General features: G+C 35.5%; 1 protein-coding gene across 2 annotated transcripts in view; it reads right to left on the reverse strand.

Annotated features, from left to right (window-relative positions):
• LOC111579075 (pro-neuregulin-3, membrane-bound isoform) overlaps positions 1-25,465 on the reverse strand; it is a 464,743-nt gene that overhangs the window by 78,771 nt on the left and 360,507 nt on the right. For both annotated transcript variants that reach the window (XM_055018709.1, XM_055018708.1), the window contains exon 3: positions 1,112-1,185. In XM_055018709.1, coding sequence (XP_054874684.1) covers positions 1,112-1,185 — 74 coding nt within the window. The remainder of the gene's footprint in view (positions 1-1,111; positions 1,186-25,465) is intronic.

A 25,465-nucleotide genomic window follows, 5' to 3' on the forward strand; every position in this document is an offset into this window, starting at 1 on the left:
ATAAGAAATTTAGACAAGAAAGAAGCAATTACAATCGATAAATTATTGTTAGATAAACAAAATAAAAAAAAATTGACTTAATATTCTTTGGAAATTAGATTTGTTTTGCAGGATATTAGTCAGACTGAAGCATTAAGAATCCATAAATTATTCCTACTTAAACAAAAAAGAAAAAAAATCACTGAGGATTGTTTGGTAGTATCAGCTTTTTGCAGGATATTTCTTCCTCTGCAATTAAGAAATTCACAGAATTTTTGCAGAATTTTGCAGAATATTTGTTGTCTGAAAAATATGAAATTCAGACAAGGATAAAGAGCAACAACAAAAGAAAGAACAGCTCAAATCGAAGCACTAAGAATCCATAAATTACTGTTATTTAACCAAAAAACAACACTTGACAGAAGACTCTTTGGCAATATCAGCATCGTCCTTTGCTTTGCATTAAAAAACTCAGTTAAATCTGTTAAGAAATCCTTATTTTTCTACTTTGCACTAGCCTTTTTTACTGTGCGCATCAAAGCGTGTAACAGCATCGGCTTCCATTCTGAGACCTGCTGCTTTTCTAATCACAGACCGACGCTCGCCTGGGACAGAGGTGGATGCAATTAGTGGAACTGGCTGCTAAAGATCAGAAACCTGCATTAAAGCCCTCTGAAACATCTACGTCTCCTTAAATGTGCATCTGCTCGCACAATGCACTGAGGAAGTTTAGTTTTTAGAGCACAAATAAAATTTAACGTCCAGCAGGAAGAGCTTAGCTGCTGCAGGAGCACTTTTAAAGAAAGATTATACATACACAAGGGGACTTTTTAGCTGTGGAAGTACTTCTGTAATAGCCATCAAACTGTTATTCTGCAGTATGTTGGAGGAGTTAGTTGCGAGAACATCCACGAGAAATACCAGTGTGAGGTGGTGAACATTTACATCTTTGGTTTATTAATCCAGATCAATGCGATTTAAAGTTAACGTTCGTGCAGCTGAATCTTATCAGAATGCTGTAGAAAAGTTGTTTTTTTCCATGTTTATGTCTTGTTTTAGATGTTTGAATTAGATTTTTAGGTGTTAGAATGGATGTTTTTTGCAAAGAAGTGAATAAAAAATTGAGTATTACTTGGATCGGAGAGGATGGAGTCGGTCTTGGGCAGGAACTGGTCGCATCGGATCCCCTGGTAGCCTTCTCGGCACCTGGTGGAGGAAGAGACGGAAATAATTAGTCACTGCTGTGAAACAAATGCCACAACAACTAATGCAAATGCAACACGAACTGCCTCCCTGTGATTTAAGACAAAACCTCTGCACAAAAGTTGCAAACTAAGCCAAGGAGACGTGATCTTTAGAGGCAGAAACCTGCACCAGGAATCAATTTCCTCGACAAAAACATCTGTCAGAAAAGCAGCGTCCATTCCCCATTAAAGAAGAGCAAATAACCTTTCTCTGAAATGAGTTTTGGGTTCCTTGCTTGGTCAGGAAATCTTGAATAAAAACACAGATGTACAGTCGAGGCTGCTGTGAGAACTGTTTCACCCAAATGAACCGGAGACACCGTGCACGTCTTCTTGACGGTCTTCAGACTTTGCCAGAAATCTAAACTGTTGAATTTTGATTGGCACATTAGCGGCGGTTGGCCGATGATCATTAAGCAGCTAATGAATTCTGAAATGTGCTCAGCTGCCTTCCACAAAATGTCCCAGGAAAAGGCGGTGCGGTGCGAGGATGTGTTTTTAATTAATTTCAGCTCAATAAATATGTCCTTATCAACATATGGGAGTGTAGCTGGGAGATAGCGGCGAGGCTAAGGCTCTGGTTGGCGGTGGAAAGCCTAATTGGGTGCCTTGGCTGGATTGGATATCAATCTTTGCCTCTGGCCATTTGTACCTTTTTGCTTGCCGCTCTGCTTTTCTTGGTCCCACCGGAGGAAAATTTGTACGTGCAAATAAAGTCCAAACCTCAGGAGCAGAAGTAGTTTGTGGATCCTCTTAAAGTCTGACCTCAATCATTTGGCCACTTTCTCCACCGCTCTGTGTCGGTAAGTCTTAATTTTCCACTGAACCCCAGTGGCTTCTTTGCTTCTGGAATCAATCTGAATGTGATCTGACAGGTTGACAGCGGGGAAAAATTACACATCTTAACGAAACCGAGAGAACATCCACGACAAACGCCCTGACTAAACGCCACACGGAGCTCAGTATTACAAGAAAATGTCAAAGATTGAGCTGCAGAATGATAATACAAACTTGTTTTTGTTTAGCTTTTCATCTGCGGTGAGTGATTTTCAATTACGACACGAACCACAGTAGGCCGAGAAAGATGCACTCGATCGGGTAGAAAGCACTTTGGATGGAAAAGAGGCAAATATGGCAAGATAGAAGGTGATAAGAAACACTGTGATGCTGAGTATAAACCACAGATAAAGATGGATGAACACTCCATGAAGTCACCAATAAGTTTCTAAAATGTGCTAAGTGATGGAGACTGTAATACATTGGCATCCCTCTGTCATTGAAAGTGGCCACTTGCATTATTTTGCATAACTTGAAACCTTAATACAATAGAAAAATGTTTTTATTTATAAATTCACCACCTGTACAGTTATCATTAATGTGGAAATTAGCTAAAGAGACCAAAGCTGCTTTTTTTTTTTTTTTTAACCAGACTGTAAATGTGTTTATTTCTGATGTAAAATTGGACATTTTAACATGGCAGTCTATAGGGGTTGGAACCAGCATCTCGTGGACATGTGAGGAATTGTTTCTTTTGCACTTGAGAATTTATTTATTTTTAAACTTTAATTGTTGTTGTTTGATCTAAAAATACATGTAAAAGACAACAAAATGTGTTTATGGCACTGAATGTCTCCAATCTCTCTATATTGTATAAATACAAGTTTTTTTTTTTTAATCAGTGCATAATATCTATAAGCAATGATATTCGGCCAAAATACAGTTTCATAATTATATACATTGTAATTAATCTAATAAAATAAACTATGAAATTCTGCCTCAAAATTACATTATAAATGGTGGAATATTGCAATGTTCAAAAACTATAACTTTTTAAAATAGTGACAAATATCCGCGATGTAGATTTTTTAAAGCAGTTCAGAATAAAGTAAAACTAATTTTATGGTCACACTTTATGAAAGAAGAAATAAAATACATTTTTTTTACGTGGGTATTATTTGCAATTTCCTATTTTTCAGTATTTTTTATTATTAATTTTTTTCAGTTAACATTTGCATTTATAGTTTTTTCTATGACTTTACATATTATCTGTAATTAAACAAACCGGGAAACTGCAAAAAACCTAACAGGCTGATTTTTTGTTTTACAGTGTCTCAGTATGTACAATTCTATTTATCATACAAATAATATTCAATATTTCTGATAATTTCACAGTTTTTACACAGGATTTATAAATATAATGATAAAACATGTGATCTCATGTAAAATTAAGGCTGGAAAAATTATATGAATTTTGAAATATTGTGTTTTTTATGAGTTTTCAGTCATTTTACTATACATATTGTCATATTTTAAGTTTTATTATTTTTTTTTCTTTTGGGTCACTATGATGCCTAACGTGAAATAAAGATTCTGCAGATTTACTTCAAATATTATTACTAAGATTAAAAAACAGAGTGGGCAATAGTCAATAGTTTTCTTATATTCTAGACAAGTCAGATTTCCATAACAATAACAAACACTGATTGTCACAGTAACCTGACTGTATTTTGAACAAACACCGTGATGTTTCTCCTCCTATATGTGTCGCATAAAGACTGTCACATTCATCACTTGTCTGATAGATATAATGATCATATCAACCATGATGCCTCAGAAATCTCCTCGTTTGTCAAGGTGTCGGTGCTGCAGCTTCTCCTGTAAAACTTTGTTGTTCTCAGCTTCTGGTGTTGCAAATATCTGTTGTGTGGGAGCAGCAGAGCAAAAACAAAACAAGTACAGTCGCTTTGTTTCAGAGGCACGATCTGAACTGTGGCTCTAAACTGTGGTAGAGGTCGGTTTGGACGCTGTCACCGCCAGACTCCAGGAAGTTTAGTGGAAAATAGTGCAAAGACTGACTAAACCAGATTCTTACATTTAAGATGAAAGAAACACACACATGCACTTCCTTTCTGTGCTAAATATGAGGCCATTTAACATCTGTGGACGCCACTGTGACCTGAGCTGACTAAACTCTGACAGCAGACAACCTCTGCAGCCCCAAACAAATATAATTAAAAGAATGGAGGCTGAGCATGGTGACAGAGCCTTGTGCTCATTAGGGGGAGCTGTGGACGTGGAAGGCAAAAATGAGAACACTCGGAGGCAACACAATTACACACAGTTGCACCGCCACCTTGTTGTTTGGCCACGAGCGCCTCCAAACCACTGTAATATCCTCCTTGATGGCGTCTCCAGCCCTGCAGTTGGTGGAGTTATTGTCCCACCAACTCTGCTTTTTGTTTGCCTGGTCGGTTCCCAGCAGAGATCAAAAACACTCTGGAGTGTTTCTCTGAGGAGAGAATCTAAAAACGGACGGGAGGCGTTCGGAGGGGATCGAAGAAGTCGCATGGCTTCTAATTAGCACCAGAGTCATTAATTAAAATGTGAAGAGGAAGCATGCAAGCGAGCAAAGGCGAACAGCTCATGGATGCACAAAGCAGAGCAGAGGGTAAATAGAAACATGGCGCCTGCAGGATGATGAATTTCTGTAGAAACAAGAGGGAAAACCTGCACTTGTGAACAAAAATGCACATTTGTATGCACAGGGAATGTGCAGTAAAGCAGTAAAGAGGTGGAGACTGTCATTTAATGCAGAATTTAAAGCCTTAATACAATTTATACAGGTGAAATATGTACAAATTCAACCCTTGTACAGTTAAATTAGTTCTAGAAACCAAAATTATTTATGTACCAGGCTGTAAATAAATTTATTTCTGCTGTATAATTTGACATTTCAACATGGAGCTCTATGGGGAGTGACTCGCTTTTGGATCCACCTCTAGTGGACATTTGAGGAACTGTATCTTTTGACACTTTTTTTTTTTGAAGGAGAGACATCTTGTATAGTTACAGATGTTTGGACAACAAAAATGTTAAATTCTTGTCTAGTTCTTGAGAACTACCTGTGTAAGAATCTCTTTTTATTGACTTTCTGCAATAACATTTTATAGACTTTTGCACTTTCGCAAGCTTTTGCAAGTAGATTTTTACATTTTCAACACATTTCACTCCTTCAAAATCTTCTTTTACTATGTTACACTGAATTCTAATGACAATAAAACTACTAATTCTGCTTTATATATTTTCCATCAAATGCACAGTAGTACAGTATATTATGCCCATATCCTTCTGTGTGGACACTAATGTTTACATTCTGAAGGAGCACTTCAGGGATTTAAATGCTGCAATTTTTAACTTTAAGGGTACTTTTTGAAAGTTTAGTTAACTCTTTGGTTCAAACATCTACCTTCTTCTGCTTTTGTAACAATTACATATTTAGGATATGTTTATTCTGCCTAAAAACGGACAAACATGAGAAAAGAAAGAACGTAAAAATCAACAGGTGAGTTCATTCTCGTGTTGTGTGTCATCACTTCGTCCTCTAAGTTCTGCACAAAGATGATATTTACAGGTTTTTTTGTCCAGTCCAGAGAGAAACTCAAAAAATGGCAAATGAAGACAGATTTTTGAAATGTTCTTCTCTGTAACCTCGTTTCTGTTGAGCTCCTCCTGCGGCGGCACCAGACAGAAAACATACATCACATCCCTCCTCAGATACTAAAGATGTGATACAAATAAAATAATGAGGCGATTTGTGGTGTCAAACATCAAAAGAAGCATTAGAGATCCAAATAACTGCTTCTCTCTCCTTGGCAGGGCGGCCATTTGGACCAATTTAATACAGTGCAGGCCCACAGTATCGCGAGGCTCAATGGTCTATTAAAGGAAAATATGCCACAGTGCATTGGTCAGACTGTGACAGGTTGGCTCAGTGATCTTCACATTGTGGACCATTTTCCCGCCGTGAAATTCATTTGGCCGATACACTTCCAGTAAACTGCCCAACAAATAACAGCAAATAGCTGAAGGAAAGTGTTGTTCCTGTCACGGCCGGAGCCTTACCTGCAAATTTGCTCAGGGCAGGTTTCAGCAGGGAGAAATCACCAAGAAAAGACACAGAAATGTTCAATTAAATGGGTTCAAGCAGCTCTGTCTTAGTCTGAAAGCTCCAAAATGTTTGGATTACACCTGCTTGCACATATCTTGCAAATTTGCCCTCTGAAGTCTGATAGTTTCTGACGTTTTTCTTCACTGTGGGTTCATTTGTCACTGCAATATAAAATTCTGCACCTCTGTGGAAACAGAACAACCATGAAAAAGGAGAGAGAACTCAGAAACGTCTTCTGTGCAGTATGACATAAAAATTAACAAAAGTTACATTTCTTTCAATATTCATTTCACTAAAATTGAACAAACCTGGATTCAACATATGCAGCATTTTTACAAGTTGTCACATATATGTTAGAATAAAGGATAAACTTAAAGGAACACAGACAGGCTCAGACACTCACACACTGTCTGCTCCCCTCAGGCCAGAGAAACAGGTCACTCACTTTTAGGACCAGGACAGCCAGGTCAAGCTTCATGCCCACATCCATCAGCCTTATGAAAGGCTGAGCCATTTGATTTCACTACTACCTCTTCAGGATCGTTTAGTTATTCATGTCTTTGGCACCTTGCACTTTTATAAGGATGACATATAGTTTTTAATCTTAAATTGTACCAGGCTTTTTAACTACCATCTCTGGTATGTTGGATGTGTTGTGTGTGTGTGTGTGTGTGTGTGTGTGTGTGTGTGTGGTGTATTGCCTGTGTTTATTCTTACGTTGTTGGGTATGTGAATTGTATGTACAGTATCAGCACAGATGTTCTGACACAAATGAAGTTCCTAATGGAAAAAAAAATTCTTTGAATTGAGTTGAATTGAGCCATGAACAGGTTCATGGTTTCAACAAAAGATGCAGACTTTTTTGTCTTTTACAGAAGCTCGTTAGTGTAAACACTTAATTTTTGACATTTTTTAAAATGACATAAGTAAAATTAAGCAATTTTGATGAAATATTGCAATTTTACCCTTAGATTTAGTTACATTTTCCTAACAGAACTGAGTCTGCTTTGAATAAACACTGCAGAAAAGTTTCTAACTTTTGTCATGTGACTGTTGGTCATAGCAGAATTGGTGCAGATTTTTTTCTTTTTACAGAATCTGGTTAATGCAAACATTTTTTAAAATCATTTTTAAAAAATGAGGCAAGAAGAACAAAGTGATTTTAATTAAATACTGTGATTTTAATAAAGCTTAGATTTGGTGACATTTCCTAACAAAAGTGAATGTCACAGATGACTACATCAAGGACCATCAGAAAGTTGAAAATCTGGTGATTTTTTCAGTTTTATAGTTTCTTGCGCAGACAAACAGAGCCATATTGATGATTAAGAAAAAAGAACTAACATGCCTTTCAAACAAGTCATTGTGATTTGGTGTTTGGGGGGTGAAACAGCTCTGAACCTGCTCTGAAAAGTCACATTGCTTGCAGCTCAGTTGAAAAGTTCCTGATTTTTTTAATATGTGACTGTTGATCCCAGCTGAGTCACTAATGTTGTCATAGTTTCAACAGAAGATGCTGAAATTTTTGTTTTTTTACAGAATCTTGTTTATGCAAACGCTTTATTTTTTTTGGCAATTTTTAAAAATCAGACAAGTAGAATAAAGCAATTTTGATGAAAAAATTAAATTTTTAAGTCTGTTTCCTAACACATCATCATTTTAAGTTGAAAATCTGCTAATTTTTTCTGTTTTTGCAGTTTTTTACTCTGAAAAATGGAGCTATTTTTAAAAACCTAACACGCCATTTAAACTCGTCACTGGGTTTTGGTATTTAGGAGCTTAAACATTCTTCTAAACTTTGTAATTGTCCAACAACTTCTAAAAATAAAACCACATCAGTCACTGCATGTGCAGAAATTGATCCATTCAGTTTCTTCTAAACGTCCAACGTGATGAAGGAGGTGAAATTCGTCTCTGTGCTGCAAATAGTTCACAAATGAAGGAGGCAGACGTGTCTTTACTCGAGGGAGAAGCTCAGCAGGTTTTATAGCACTGAGAGTAAACATACACAGCCAGACATGAAGAAAGTCAATTAACCAGCCACACAAAGTTCATTTAACAAAAAGGTTTCAATCAATGAGGTGTTTAGAAAATTCCTCACCAAGTTTTACTGACGTGTGACAAACAGAAACGGATATTCTTTCATTGTGTTATTTGTAATTAGGTTTTAAAGCAGCATAATGACGGTTTAAAAACCTCCAGATCCTCAGTGGAGTCGCATCTTTTGATGTATCAAATCCTAATGCGAGCCAATATGTCTGCTTGGCTCTAATGGCAACTTTCTGCTTGGTTTGTTTAATCAAACCTGCAGACAACCAAATACAATTGACAGGCTGCACTTCAAAAGAGGCCCGAGATGATTACTTTTCTCCTTTAATGACATTACATATCGCTCAGCCGCGTGTGCTTCCATTCATTCCTGCCTCCGTCATGATGGGACAGAAAATTGAAATGAAAATCTGGCTTTGCCGGGTATCAAGGGAAGTCTGTTCTCTCATTTTTTTTTCTTTCCCAGACGAGGTGATTGAAATGCATCTGGGGCGTCTCAGCCTGACGCTGTATGAGAAGCAGGCAGGCGGTGAAACTGTGTGTGGATTGTTGCTGTCCATGTATTTGGATGCATGCAGGAGTTTGAATGTTTGCATTTCACCCAGAAGACTTTATTGGAAGTGTTTACGAACACCCAGTCATGCACATGTATGTCTGAGAGACCATAGTCCTTTAGGATGCTCTCTACCTGCATTTATCTCCTTATTATCACATTGGATCATAGAACAGGTGGTTTAAGGAAAGAAACCAAACTGTTCTGGAAATCAAAAGGTGTTTCCAAGCCATAAAATCTACACTAACTACTATTTTGCTGTTGTAGATCCAATTCTTTGAGCTATGTAAAAAATCCCCACTTACACAGTTAAATTATCTATACAGACCAAAAGTGTTTATTGCACCAGGCTGTAAATATGTTAACTTCTTCTGTACAGCTGGACATTTTAACATGGAGCGCTCTGGGGATTGACACACTTTTAGATCCACCTCTAGTGGACATTTAAAGAACTGCAGTTTTCGGCACTTTATTCTATTTTCAGTCAATGCAAAACAAAACAAATAATATAAATACTATATAACAAATACTATACTGGATGAAAACAGGGGGTCCTCGGTTTACGACGTCCTCGACCTATGGCGTTTCGTCGTTACGCCACCTTGGATTGTGCTACATTCACTTACTTTTTGCCCTTCATTTGCCCAAGCGTAAGTCATACTCTTCTGATGGCAGTGCTTCGAAGTAAAGGAAAGCCATCTCCATGGAAATGAAACTAGATGTAATACAACACTCAAGTTGTAAAAACAGTGCAACATATTCTGTTAACTTCTTGTAAAATGACTCATACATTCATGAAAGTCACTGGTATTCATGACTTTCAAAGTCATGAATACCAGTGACTTTCTTTCCAAAGGACTGATCAATATTGTGATGCACGTAACGGCTTTGTTTACATTTTTGCTGGAGTTCTGACTTACGGCAAAAATTGACTTACATTGGGCCGTAGGAACGGAACTCCACCATAAGTCAAGGACCCCCTGTACAAGGTTTATCAATCTTGACAATATGACAATATGACAATTTAATTTTTTATATTTTTCTTATTAAGATAAATATCACAATTTTAATCTTAGATTTTGTTTGTCATGGACGTGTAGTTCAAGGACCATGGGAATGTTGAAAATCTGTTTCTGTTTTTATTATTCTGTTTTCATTACTTCTATTTATAATTAATGGTGTAATTTTGTTGATTTTTTAAAAGAAAGCATGACTTTTAGACCCACCTGCAGGTTTTGAGGATCAGAAGGTGAAAATAAAAAATTGCACCCTTCATACTAATGATCATTAAATGTTACCAAACAGGGACTGTGGTGAAAAGGTCAGGTGTTAAATCACTGTAAACCCCAAATGAAATCCACGATTAAAGGACTTTTTGGAGCTCTCTGTGTAATAAACAAGATATTTAATGTCCATGATGCACCTGTGTTCAGGTATGATTGTGGTTTAATCAAATTCAACCTTAACTTCTAAATGGCCTGTGTGGTGTTAAAATCAAAAACTGAATTAGCTTTTTGAGTAAAGCTGGAAGGTGAAGAAAATTTTATTTTCAGAGGAGTTGAAAATGTGGTGATTTGTTCTGTTTTTACAATTTCTTGATCAGAGAAATGGAGCCCTTATTGGTGACGTTTAAAAACTAACATGGATTTCAAACTGGTCCTTGGGTTTGGGGATCTGCCTGCAGTTCTGTCGAAAAGTTCCTGAATTTTAGTGGCATGGCTGTTGATCACAGCTGGGTCAATAATGAGTTCACAGTTGTGTCAAGAAATGCAGGTTTTTTTGATTTTTACAGAATTTGCTAAATGTAAACACCTTATTTTTTGCAAATTTTTAAGTAAGACCAGTTACTGTTATTTTCATTAGGCTTCTAACAGAAATGAATGCCACAGATGATTCTATTTAGGACTATTAGAATGTTAAAATGTTCAAAATGAGACAAATAAAATTAAAAGATTTTTATGAAATGTTTGCTAACAGAACTGAATATTACAGATGATTATTTCAAGGACCACTGGAAAGTTAAAAATCATTGCGTTTTATGATTCTTCTCCTAAAATTTTTCTAGTCGGATTCAACAATTTAAGTTTTCTACCAAGTTCGCAGCCATCTTTTACACTTCTTTTCCTTCTAGTTGTTCGATTCCTGAGCTTCTCTTGTTCCTAAATAAAGCTGCATCTCTCTTACAAGCCGTTAAAAATCACCACATGAAGCTTCACCTCAAATCTCTTTCAACCCGAGGTTGGAAGCTCCTCAATAATTCAAAGCTCTTCCTCTTCACTGATCTCCAAATTAAAACCAAAACTTTCCCTGATGTCTCTCCTTTTTTTAAAACCACTTCACGTTGCCTCTCTTTCTGTCCTTTAGCTCCTCCACCTCTTCTTTAAAATATTCTCTGCTCCGTGTAAAACCAGCGCGACTGATCCTTATCACAAAGTAAATGAGAATCACTGTGGGAGAAAGTAATTAAAGCGCGATATGACTCAATTATGCACAAAAACAGCCACCTTCTGATCCGCCGGATGTTATCGGTGAATGGAAATTTGCCACTAAACTTTTAGATCTTGCTGTCAACCACTCGTTTGAAGACGATTTTCAAGGAAAATTCGCCAGCGTCTGCACACTTTTCTGCAGTTTATCTTAAGTTTGCACATCTCTAAAGCCATAGCAGAAGTTTCTTTGGCACCACAGGTAGCTGTTTGCTGTTTGCAAACTCCATGCAAATGCAAACTTATCTCACCAAAAGAAGAATTTCTGCTCAACAGAAGTGATTTTTTGGAGCATTTTTGGCCATAATATAACCATTTTCTAAACCGATCTGCAGCAAGAATGAAGGGAACAACAGAGACCCGAACTTTAAAGCAACTCAGTTCACCTTAGTGATAATTTATTCTTCTGCAGATGATCATTGTCGCCCTCATTAAACACTTTCCTCTGTAAATGCGGCGATCTTGATAGGAGCCAGAAATACCATTAAATGCGAGATAACACTCTTATCTCTTCTTCTTTCTGCCCTCTCTCCATTTCCCGCTGTCTCCTGTTGACTTTCTCTTTATAAATATTAATACTTTATCACTTAGACCACTTATCTCTGTGCATAGTAATTCCCTCCCTCTAAGTCACTGTGATTCAACAATTCATTCTGTCGGCAGGATTGCAGGAGAATCTCTATTGCATCTGGATGTTCGAGTTATTTAAATCAATCAAATTATCTGTTATCTGCATCGAGCAACAAGTTTCTGCCTCCTGTCAGCCTCTGGCAGCAGCAACAACCTGCACTGAGTCAACAGATATTTACAGGAACTACTGATAAGAGGAACACATGTATACTGCAGGAAAAATATTTTTTAACTGTAAATTTTACCGTTTTTTGGAAGATTTCCCTAGTTTAGTTAAATTACACATAATAACTGTTAAAACTGCTGTTAGAGGACTCAGACATGTAATTGCAGCTATTTGAAATAAAAATTACATATATTAAAGACGGAAAAATGGTAATGATTTTGTATTTTACAGATTTTTAACTGTATTTTGCACATTTCCATGTTTTGTTAAATTACTGGTAATCTACAAAAAAATCACTGAAAAATCTATTTATTTATTTTGTTTACTTTATTCATGCTGTTTGAAAAAAAAAAATACAGAAAATAAAGACCAAAAAATGGTAATGAATATTTTTATTTCAGATATTTAAGCTGTATTTTGCATATTTTTCCTATTCTGTTAAATTACAGCTAATCTAATAAAAAGAAATAAATGACTGAAAATATATTTATTTACATGTTAATTTGAGTGAGAAAAAAGGAGCAAACTGTTAATAATGTAAATATCAGTAATTTAGATTTAAAAAACAAACAAACAAACAAAAAACAAGTCATTTGTTGTTTTGTAACATTTGACTGTAAAATTAAATTTTTTTTTATTGTATTTAAAACAGCAACAACAGAAAAAAATACAGACATTTGCTGTTATTTTAAAGAAAAAACTAAACTAAATATTGAAGATTGAGAAATAGTAAATATAAGTTTTTGTATTTTAGTGTTTTTAAAAACTATATTGTACAGAGTTACCTTTTATATTTAATTTATTTATATGTTGACTGTCAAGAGCCAAATAAACAAATAAACAAAATTAAACGGTTTATAATGTTTGCCTCAAAATTTATATTTTCATAAAGTGAACTTTGTTCTTTTACAACAATTGACTGCAAAATTATGCTTTAAAAAATACATTTAAATAAGGAAAGAAATACAAATTATTTGAAAGTTATTTGAAAGAAAAATGACATATATTAAGAGTTGAAAAAAGTTTCTTTCAATATTTCCGAAGTCATTTAATTACAGATAATGTCTAGTAAAAAAAAGTACATGTTATGTATATAAATAAAAAAAAAAAAAATATTAAAGAAACTGGCAAAAATGTTCCCATCCAGAATCTGTATTTTTACAAATAGTGACTTCTTCTTTTACAATTTGTAACCTTCTTTACTGTATTTCAGTCAGCTAGAAATATTATTTTATAGATACTTCTCATGATATTCACTGTGTTTACAGCTTTGTAACTATATGTTTTTAAACATGTTTTTCTATCATACTTGCTGCCAGTTTTTCATCGTATTTCACAGTTTACCTCATAGAGTCTAAAGTTTAATGCTGAAGGTCTTCACTGTTTTGCACAGAGCCTTGACTGCAGTTCAGTCCAACACACTGGAAATTAATTTAAATACTAAATAGAAGTTAGACAGCGACCCTATCTCACAATAAACTACATTTCTATACAGCTAAAAACTGTATTCTGAGTTTGAAAGAAACACATTTTCTCCTCAAAACGTAAGAATGTAACATTGGAGGAAATGCATTCCATTTAAAAGAGATGGAAAATCTGTCTGGAGATGGAAACATAAGTGTAGAACTGGAGTTTTGCTTGTTTGGCTTGGAAAAATGGGTTCAAATATGAAGATTTCACAACATTTTCCGGGCTATCAGGGTGACGAGTCCCATCACAAGTAATATTAGATTCTAAAAAGGAGTGCCAGTATAGTGTTAAAATAAATGGCAGAGACATTTTTAAAGATATAAAACACGTATATAAATATGCAAAGATAAGAACTGCATCACAAATAAACTTAACCTGGGAGAAAATACGACTGACAATGCAGTTTACTTGTAGAAGAATTCTTCAGTGAGGCTTCAAAATCAGAGTTTTCCGTCCACAAATCTTTGACCGTGTTGTGTAAGAGCGGAAAAAACTTGTCATGATCATTAAGATACTTTCAGCGCGATTTGTGTTCCTTATTACCGACTAACGCTGCCAGACTCCGGCCCTCAGAAACAGAATGTTTACTGTGACTTTGCTGTAAACTGTAATATCTTTGCCCTTTCCTCCTGATTTGAGATAATGAGTGTTTCGGCCCTCACTTTTATTTGTTTTCTGTCTCAGACGTTGCCATGCCCTTTGGCGGTGGAAACAAAAGAAAACCGTGGACTCGGTTAAATAAGGTTCCACCGGGGTGGCACTTTTATCACGTCTTCATTTCAGAAAATACACCAGAAATGCCCGAGGTGGCTTCATGCTGTTTGTGTTAAGGAATGACATGAAAGCTTCGACCTTTGAACAAAACTTAAGCCGCAGAAAAGTCCGTCAGGGTGATCAGATAATTAAACTTGGCCTTTTTTCCTTCTGTTTTGGAAGATTTTTTCGTCCCTTTGGAGATGTTTTGCATCACTAATCCTGTTAGAGGACACTTTTTGGGAAGGATAATACTTCACAGAGGAATTTGAAGTTATAACCTTCTGGAAACTGGCAGCCACTTCATCTCCCAAATGTTGACGCTGGGATTTAAATTCTTATGCATGTAAAATGTAATTTCGCTGCCAGAACAATGTGGTGAAGCTCACAGGAAATACAGGCAGCGCTACTCCAGAGACAGACGATGTAAGATTAGAAATAAATCCGGCAGAATACATTTAAATATGTCCGAAGATGCTCAGTTACAGTATGTTCACTCAGCATATTGATCTAGAGTGATATTGATGATTAAAGGATGTTTTGAGACAGAAAAAATAGGAACGTAGTTTGTTTTCTGTGTAGATAATCTGTGATTAGTTTGTAGATTTTATTATAAACTTTGTTATAAACTCAAGGTTTTTTTTTTGCTTCCAATCTTATCTGAAATTGATCCTATTTATATATGTTTTGACATTTCTGCATCCAAACTGTTCCTAAATGTTACATAGGTGGTCATGAATTTTGGTATTAGAAATAAATTTAAATAATGTAACTAGTGGGGTTAAAAGTCAAAAAGAATCTTTGTCATTATTTCTACATGTTCAATACATACAGAGAAATTTAAATACTGTTATTTAAAGTCCTATAGAGTGCCAAAGAAAATGAGAAAAGAATACAATTACAAAGTAGAAATACAGTCCAAAAGGCATGTTAGTGTTTTTAAGATGTAATTTTATCAGAGGAATTTATATATTAGGATATAAAACCCTGCAAAAATGATGGAAAATACTTCTTTACCTGGCTGTAAATAACCTAGCTCATGTATAAAAGTAACTGAGACCCTATAGTATATATTAAGGCTTTGCAGGCACCAACAGATGTACAAAACCCATATTCTCTACATAATGTCAGTAACTGTATTGTAGATCAGCTGTAGTACCTAGTTTCTTCCTCTTTAATACTGTAGAGACCAGAGGAGGCATCATTCAGACTATACCCAGTTCAGGTAAGCAGAGAGCATTGTGAGGGTTTAGCTAGCAACAGGCACCATGACAAAGACTCCAGGGACCATTAATGATCTCCAACCAGAGTTCATGAGTTTAAGACAAACCGGGATCAACTGGGACAGAATTCCTATATCACAGTGAAACATGGAGATAAACTAGTCAATCAAACTACAGACAGCTCATGTTGGCAAGCAGGAAGCATTGTGGGAGTTTAGCTAGCAATGGGGCACCATGACAAAGACTCCAGGGATGATTAACGACCTCTGACCAAGGCTCATGTGTTTCAGACAAACTGTAATCAACTAGGACAAAATTTCTGTATTACTGTGACATATAGAAGAAAACCAGTCAATCAGACAGACAGAAGAGTTTGGAAGAAGACAGAATTATGGGAGTTTAGCTAGCAATGGGCACCATGACAAAGACTTCTGTGTTGCCTAATGACCTCCACTTAGAGCACATGTGTTTAAAAGAAAACGGGATCAAATAGAACAGTGTTTTTAAAAAATATATATATTCTAGTGTCATATAGACAAATTTAAACAACGACAAATCATGTTTCTGTTGACTAAAAACAGCAATTTTAGCGCTAGACTTCGATTATTTGCTAATGATGCTCATTATCGATTAGCCAAATTAGCCCAAATCAATGTTAAAGCACAGACTTTCAATGTTTTTCTGCAGCCGGCTACCCTCCAGTCTGCAAATAACACCACAAAAAAGCAACAACAAGCTACAGGATTCATTTTGTGATTATTTCTGACCCGAAGCACTCCAGCGCTCGACCAGCTGCATTCAAAACTTCATAACTAGCGAGGAGCCGGTTGTATGCAGCACCCTGCGAGCCAATTATTTTTAGAGAGAGGGAGAACCGGGTCATGTGGAACAGAGGAAACAGCAAAAGCCAACGCTGCCAAGACAAAGAGCTCGCTGTAACGTTTCACCTGGCAAACAATGCTTCCTGTCAGAGGGATGCAGCGTCACGTGTCGATAAATCCTGCGGAAGTATCAGCAAGTGCTTAAACTGTAATTTGTCTTGTGGAGATGCATCTATTGCAGATTTATTTTGATGGTTTTTGTCCAGTTTTTTTTTTTTTTTACCTCGGCCTCAAGAAGGCAGCACAAAAAAATGTTCAGATGCATGAAGATGCATCCACATAATGGACCCGTATAAAGCTCCTTTACTTTATAAATTAACTTAATTCATTTAAATATTGGGGTGAAGATCATGTAGTATTATTTAGAATGTGATCCTATCCGAGTAATTTACATATTTTGATAGAAAACCCTGATGCAATTGATACAAACTATGACTTTACCTGACACATATTAAGCCTGAGACCCTACTTTTATTGATTTGATGGTATTCAAAATGTGATTTTTCTCCTGGAAATCCATCTATTTTCAATCCATTCTGGTGTTTTTCATTTGTTTTTTTAACTTGTCAACGTATTTATGCAGCTCGGCCTCAGGATAGTAGCAAAAAAGCACCAAAAAAGTGTTTGGAAACATGAAAATGAGTAATATCTGAAAAAATTGTATACTTTATCCATATGACAGACCCATATAAAGCTCCTTTACTGTATAAATTAAGCTAACGTGTTTAAATATTGGGGTTAAAACCCTGTAGTATTATTTATGATGTGATCCTATCTCAGTAATTTACACATTTAGATACAAAACCCTTCAAAATAAAAAGATTTAAAATACTGGAATTACATAAAATACTGTATATTTCAGCTCCATTCTGGTGGTTTGTGCTTAGTTTTTTAATGTGTGGTTGTATTTATGCATCCAGGCTGAATGAAAGCGACACAAAAATGTTTAGATGCATTATTATGGATGAAATATTTTCATATTTTGTCCACATGATCGACCTGTATGAAGCTCCTTTACTTACAGATTAACCTAACGTGTTTACATATTGGGGTTAAGACTCTTTAGTGTTATTTATGATGTGATACTATCTGAGTAATTTATACATTTAGATAGAAAACCCTGCAAAAAATGATATAAAATACTATAATTATATACAATGCAACCTATTTTAGATTCATTTTGGTGTTTTGTGTTCAGTTTTTTTTTTTTAACTTGTCAATGTATTTATGTAACTCAGCCTCAGGAAAGCCACAGAAAAAATGTTCAGATTCATGAATATAAATGAAATCTAACAATATTTTTATATTTTATCCATGTGACAGGACCTTATGAAACTCTTTTACTTTAGAAATTAATTTAACACATTAAAAATTTGGGGTTAAGACCCTGTAGTGGTATTTAAGATGCGATCCTACCAGAGTAATTCACATATTCGGATAGAAAACACTGCAAAAATGATAAAAAAAAATATGACTTCACTTGACTGTTACACATATTTATCTATTTGATGGCATTTAATATGTAATTTGTCTTCTGGAAATCTATTTTAAACCCATTTTGTTGATTTCTGTTCACTTCTTTAATTCATAAATATTGGGGTTAAGTTACTACATATTAGAATACAAAACAAAAACAAAAAATGATATAAAATACTATAATTATATACAATATGGTCTATTTTAGATCCATTCTGGTGTTTTGTGCTCAGTTTTTCCAACTTGTGGTTGTATTTATGCAACTCAGCCTCAGGAGAGCTACACAAAAAATGTTCAGCTGCATGATTATTCAAAAAATCTGAATTTTTCCTTACATTTTATCCATACGACAGACCATATGAAGCTCCTTTACCTGCAGGTGATGTGGAAGAATTTCAGTTTAATCAAAATTCCACCTGAGACGGGGAGGGATTATATCAGGGGCATTACCAGTTTTTAGAGGGTTATTACCCACAGTGATGATTGAGGACTTAAAGAGTTTCCCCAAAGCTGAGAGATAGATGTCACAATCATGATAGAAACAATTATTACCCCAGAAAAAAAGCTGCTGAGCTGTCGGAGCTGACAGGTGATTATTTCTGCTGATGGCTTCCAATACACGACGCGTCTCCGAGGACCGAAACCTTTTGTTTCCCACAAACAAGTTTGATATAAATCAGCAGAAAGTTGATAAGCAAAGCAAGCGAGCCATTCTGAAGACAGATTAGGATAATATCGAGCACAAGGACGTTTATTCTGCCGACTGTGGTATCAGATAACGGATGATCACAAAAGGAAACGGAGGAAGATGTGATTTGCATTCATAGGAGCCTAAAGTGATGACCTTTGGTGTTTTCTGCCGCTGCCCTCCGAATGAACTCTTTGATAAAGCTGTCAGGTTGATCCTCGGCAGTGAGGAGAGGAATCCGAGGTGTTTAACGAAGCCGCATGATTCTATTGTTGGAGATATGAGCTGCAAAAATCCAGTATTTAAGGAATTCAGCGTTTTTAAGTTTGACGTGTGACCCTTCTTTAACCCAAACACACTGAGACTCCAGAATCAAAGCAGGATTTTGTGAATTTAATGTTCACATCTTCCATCAAACTTCCTCTGAATCAGATGATGTTTTACACACAGCAACTTCAGCATATTTAATAAAATCGTGCATAATTTTAGACTTCTAGTTTGAATATTTTACAGGACCTCTTTTGACCATTTCTGAATAATTTTCAACAATTTTTAAGTGATTTGGAATCATTTAGTGCAGCAGATAGACACGAGTAAAAAAACTGCAACCAAATCACTTTTCAAGCAATTTTGGACATTTTTTGAGTGATTTTAGAAGAATTTCAGCAATTCGGTGTATTTTTGAACCACTTTTTTCAACTATTTCTGAGCAGTCATTAAGAAATTTTGAATCATTTTTACATAATTTTTCAAACAGTGGGTCCAAATCCTTTATGAGCCTCATAACTTCACAATTTTAGACAAATTTCAGTAATGTTGTGTCATTCTGAACCACTTTTTTCCTCATTTTTGACCATTTCTGAGTCATTTTCAACAGTTATTCAGTAATATTGAATCATTTAGTGCAGCAGACAGACAAATGTAATGTTCAAGTCTGAAAAAACGTATTTGATTTCAGTTTTTTGCCATTCTGAACCAGGTTTTTGTCATTTTTGACCATTTCTGAACTATTATTGGCATATTTTGAATAATTATAATTAATCCCCGAAGAATTGTTCAAAGTGACATAAAAGTAGAGACGACACGCAGGCTGTGGCTTTGAGTCAACGGATGATGTCTTGAAGAGCCGCTGCTCTTCTCTCTTCGCTGCTATTCTTTCTGGCCTTCAGACTGGATCTATGATTTCAGATTATGTGAACACAACGACTCGTGTCAACTCGTCTTAATTGCAAAGAACAAGAAAGAAAACAACATGTGGTCGATTCAAGTCCTGAATGAGGTTTAAGTGCGGGCTCTCATAACGATGAAGAGCAGAACGAGGCCTTTCATCCTCATCGTTTTTGCTCCTTGAGCTTCATTATGCTGCATAAAAAGGGGCTGCAGACAATAAAGAGGACAGTAAGTGGAAGAAAATAGCTGCAACAACAAAAGCAAAAAGTGAACCTACCCTCCAAAAAAAAAAAAAAAAAAAAAAAAAATCTGTTGTCAACAGCATTCTTCAGAGGGGAGAGGAAATAATTACTACATTACAGGAGAAGACGTTTACACAAGACTTCCACTGAGCCGCAGGACCAGAAACCAGCAGCTTTCTGTGACCTAAAAAGACCCGAAATGCATCAAACCGACTGCTGCCGTTCGCTGAGAGTGTTTTTATCAAACAGACACTTTGTGAAGGCTTATTGAGAGAAAGTTGCTGGCCTTTAGATCGCCGTTTGGTTCTGTTAGTCTAAGAAAAGCTCCACTACACAGTGAAAAACCATTTGGTCACAAAATGGTGAAAATCTGGCATCAAGAGGGTCAGAAAAACAAATATTAATGCACACTGGAATACTAAAACATGTAAAAGAAATTGTGAACATAGTGAAAATAATGGGAATATCTGCAATTTAAATGATTTAAATGCAGTAAAACTGTGATACAAGAAATTTGTGGGTTTGTATTTTGTCATTAATTTATTGGTTTTATATCTTGTAAAATATCTTTATTTAATAGATTTTTTTGAAAATAAACAGAAATATCAATAAAATCACTAATTTACTGTTTTGAAGTATGTCAAATGACAAATAAATTTACATTTTAATGTCACAATTATTTTTCTTTTATATTCAATAGATTAAACAGTTAAATTCAAGTTTAACATTGTCAACATATATTTTTAAAATTGGACAAAATGAATGACAGTTTAAAAAAAAATTATGTAGAATTAGTTCTATGACTTTGCATAAATTTGTAGGAAGTAAGATAAATAAAAATAAATTGTGTTTTTTTGGACTTTTTAAAATTTAATTTAATTAAATTTTTTACAGAATTTTCCTTTATTTTACAGATTTTTTTAAATACGCAAAAATATTATTTTAAAGTAGAATAACATTAGAAATCTGTGATCAAATAACACATACATTTCCAGTTTAATTTCACAAATATTCCTCTAATATTCAAGTTTAATAATGTGAACATTTTTTTAAGCTGGACAAAATTAATGACAATTAAAAAAAAACTAAATAAATATTAACTCCATTATTTTACAGAAATTTGTTTGTTAAATGAGAGATATCTTGTATAATTCTGTACAATTAAGGCTAGAAATGTATTTAAAATACAGAAAATTATGTTTTTTAAAAATAAAATGGTGCTTTTACTCTATTTTTTGTGTCAAAATATTACTTTTTTCAGCATGTTTATTCAGAAATGAAAACATGTTCATTTTCTATTCATTTTCTCTTTATAGTGGGCTGTTTCAATATTAAGAACCATTCTTCTTTGTGTGTTTTCATACATAGCACAATCAATGTTCCATTTAACACTTACATGTTCCATCCCCAAACCATTTAATAATCTGTGAATGTGGTTTTCAATCTTTTATTCCTATTCTTTTCTTACTTTTTGCCATGCATTACTAGCTGACACTTGCTCTGTTTTTTATTCTCCTGTGTTGACTTTGTGAACCAAACACCAGGACACGTGTTCTGTTTGGATTCTCGGCTAAATAAAACCAATTCTGGATCTTCTGCTGGACTGGAAGAAACACAAATTATTCTGTGTGCTACTTGCTAGTCGATGGTTCTCCGTTTAGGTACGATTTTCTCGAAGACGTTGATAAATGCTTGAGCAGCCGCTGAGATGTGGTCATGCATGAAGACACACAGTGTAAGTTTCAGCTAATACACCAATAAATCATCCCATACAGTACAAACACACACACACACACTCCTTATTTTATTCATATATGCTCATAAATGCCATTTCTAATGTCTTTTAAATACAATAGAAGCAATCTGTGTTGATATTTTAAGCTCTCAGTTCATTAATCTAAGCCAGATATAGCATTTGTGCAAATTTTAACCCTATCTGGAAATGCATGCATGCATATTTTGCAAGGAAATGCAAACATGTTTCACACATTTTTGATATTCAAGGTTTTTGGATTTTCTCCAAGGGTCATTCCAGAATTGGAGGACATTTGGTCTTCAAAATTTTTGAAAAATAAACCTTGAATTTAAAAATTTTCTGCTACATATTCATCAATAATAGGTAATAAACTATCAAAGGCTTGATAGAGTCAGCTTACACATCAATGGTACCATTTTTATTCCATGTTTTACATCTTGTTTGATAACCCTACTCTAAGGTGGACTTAAAGATCTGCTTTTGATTTGCACAGACTGCATCTTTAACGCAAATCATATCAGTTAATGTACTCAGTGTGGATTTATGTGTAGAAATTTTGGACATTTTACCATATAAATGTGTAAATCTCATTTGTATTTGTGTTTTCATGCCTCCCTCCAGTCGTCTCTCTGCTCACTTCAGGCCGACAGACCAGTTTTACAGTCAGACTGAGCTTCTACGGAGACAATAGGTGACATGAATCTGTAATTGTGTGCATGTGTGGATGGGAGTGAAGGCGAGGAGAGAGCCGGGTGGCAGCTGTAGTATTAATTAGGCAGGTGAGATGAGTGGACTGCATCATTACATTGGCAATTAGGGCGCAGTCTACTTTGCTGGCGCGCCCTCGGCTCTGAGCGAAGAAAGTCGAGCATAAAAGGAAACGAATCGAGAGGAGCTCGTGAGAGAGAAAGATTTAAAGCGAGTGCTGTGTGGTTTGGAGTCATGAAAAGGATTTATGGCTAATCCCTGCAGTGATAGTCAGCCTCCATGATCTCCAGCACCTTGCCAGTCAATCACACAACAATGCACTATGTTAATAGAAGCCACGTTCCCTGGATACGTCTTTCTTCTTTTTCACTGAACCAACATCGGCTGACGGAAACTCATGCAGAAATGAGAAATCACGTCGTTTACACAAACACACTCTTTCCTGATTCTTGCTGCAAGTCAGAACAAATGAAACCAAAATGGCTGCAGAAAGTAGAACAAACCCTTCAGCTGGTCAAACTGCATGATAGATGTTAAGTTATCAGCTACAGACTGGAAAGATCAGCCTGTTCAAATGTTAATTAAACAATTTTACTGCTTCTATATTTGGATGCATGTCCTGAATTGCATGAAAAAATTATTAAAAGCTGCATTTTGGTTCATCTCGGATTTTCTGTCTCATTATTGTTGTTTTTTTGAGCATTTCCTTGCACTTTAGTGTATTTGTGACATGTTCAAAGTGGTTAGAAACCCTTTTGTTTTGACAAAAACAGCAATTTTCATGATGAAAATAGGTTACGTAAATGATTAAGTGGGAGTATTTAATAGGCAGGTGGTTACAGTAACATGGTGATATTGAAAATACACATAATTTACATGTGACTTTTTTTGCACAAAGTGGATCAATTGTGTGCCACCTGCTTCAGAAAAGAGGAAGAAGTTAAACAATAATGTATTTATATATATATGTGTGTGTGTGTGTGTATATACACACACACACACACACACACACACACATATATATATATATATACAGATAAATATAAATGAAACAAACATTTTTGTTATTTCAGTTCACATATATGTCTATTCATTGATTCAGACGTAAACCAATATTTATTCGAATTGAAAAACTTTGCTTATTGTGTCAAATACTGCTATTTGATAGAGTCTAGTGCAGCTACAAAAACAATCTGCAGCTGGTTATGGTAATGTGGTGATAATGAAAATACACAAATTACATGTTTTTTAATTGATATATTTGACATATTCAGGCTTTTTCTGCATTAGCTTGCTTGTTGAAACCTAAAACTCATTAGAGATAATCAACATCAAGTTTTCTTCTTCACTGGATTAAAAAAATGTAGTTTTTTTTGCACAAAATGGACCAATCTGTGCCGCCTATTTTAGTCAAAATGGAAGAGTTGTTATAATGGAGAGCTATGATGATTAATGATAAAAAATATAGTATAAATGGTAAAAAATAAATAAATAAATAAATAAATAAATAAATAAATAAACCAAAAAAAAAAAAAAACAGCACCGTAACTGCAAATGATGCAAGTAAATATATTTCTTTTACCACTGTGATTCTCCGTGTCGTTTCTAACTTTCAGCTGCACATTTGCGCCCTGGAACTTTAAGCTTCTTACATTTAAAATGATTCTGAAGTATATTTAGGTCTGACACTGTCCCATAATGAAGAATATGTGGAAATAATTTTAGCTTTTGGCCAAATCGAAGTGAAATTAACGTTATTTATTGAATATTCCAGTAGACTAATTAGTTGTTCTGTTAGCTGTAGTACCAACAGTGTAAAACTGAGTTTGCAGCAAATCAGGACCAAGTATATAAACATATTTATGCATTTTCTGCATCTCAAACTGAATACACATAAGCTCTCATTGCAACACAATGCTTATAGATTGCTGCTGTAACAGCACAGCTCCATTTAGTGGGATGATTAACTTACAGCTCAATAGGTTTGCAGATAAAACTTGGCAAACATTTCTCACTTCTTACAGCTGATTTAAATCTATAACTCCTGACATAACCTCCTCCAGAGCAGGTTAGCTGTGCAACAAAGAAAGCCACCTTGTGGACATTGAAAATTCCAATTTTAGCCTCAATATATGTCACTAACCCACTAATCTTGCTTTGTAGTACCCTCTACTTAATTGATCTACTTGTCAGTTTTTATATCTTATTTTGTTTTGAACTGTGCTTTCTGTGTCAGAGAATGTAAAGACGGCAGAAACTCGACCACAGCGGAGGTTCCTTTGGGAAAACTGTCGCCAGACTAGAATTAGCTCTTTGTCAGGCATTCAGATGCATTTCAGTCGCTCAGAAACATGTTGCTGGAGTCCAAACAGGCTCCGGGGGATCTGTGATCTGGACGAACACGGTTGTGGCGTGACGTGTGCGCTGGTCGGGCTGTACGGTGGGAGCCGGAGGAGCCACGATGACTTTGGTTCTGTCACACCAAGGTCTCCACTCTAACTCCGCTGTAATGAGCCTGTCAGCTCGCCGTGAGCCATCGGAGATCGGCTGCCCCCCATCAACCCAGTTTCACAGTCAGGGATGAGCAGCTTCCAGTGTGTGTGTGTGTGTGTGTCGGTGTGTGTTTTTGTGGTTGCGCTGGGATTGTTTATGGTCACATTATTTCCCAGTAAACCTGTTGTCATATCTGTGCAAGTGAAGAGAGCTTTTATCTGTGCGCAAAGCTGCTCACTTGACCTTCATCTGGATCATATTCTATTAAAATGACACCCAGCTGCACGCAAAACGCTCCGAATAATCTTGTGGATTATTGATTGGCAATACAAAACAAAACCCTGAATATCATTTTTTACATAAAGAAACAACTTGGAGGCGCCTTTAAGAGTAAGATTTATATGCCACCACTCCAAGTGACCATTTTCTAGTCTTTAAAACAGAATAACTTCTAATCTAATCTAATCTAATCTAATCAACAGATGTCAGATTGAAGGAAAAATACAAACCGTGACACCAGAAGCTACAAACACGTTTAAGTGCATCTCAA

This window comes from Amphiprion ocellaris, chromosome 16 (genome assembly GCF_022539595.1).
Source record: "Amphiprion ocellaris isolate individual 3 ecotype Okinawa chromosome 16, ASM2253959v1, whole genome shotgun sequence".
NCBI classification, from domain to species: domain Eukaryota; kingdom Metazoa; phylum Chordata; class Actinopteri; family Pomacentridae; genus Amphiprion; species Amphiprion ocellaris.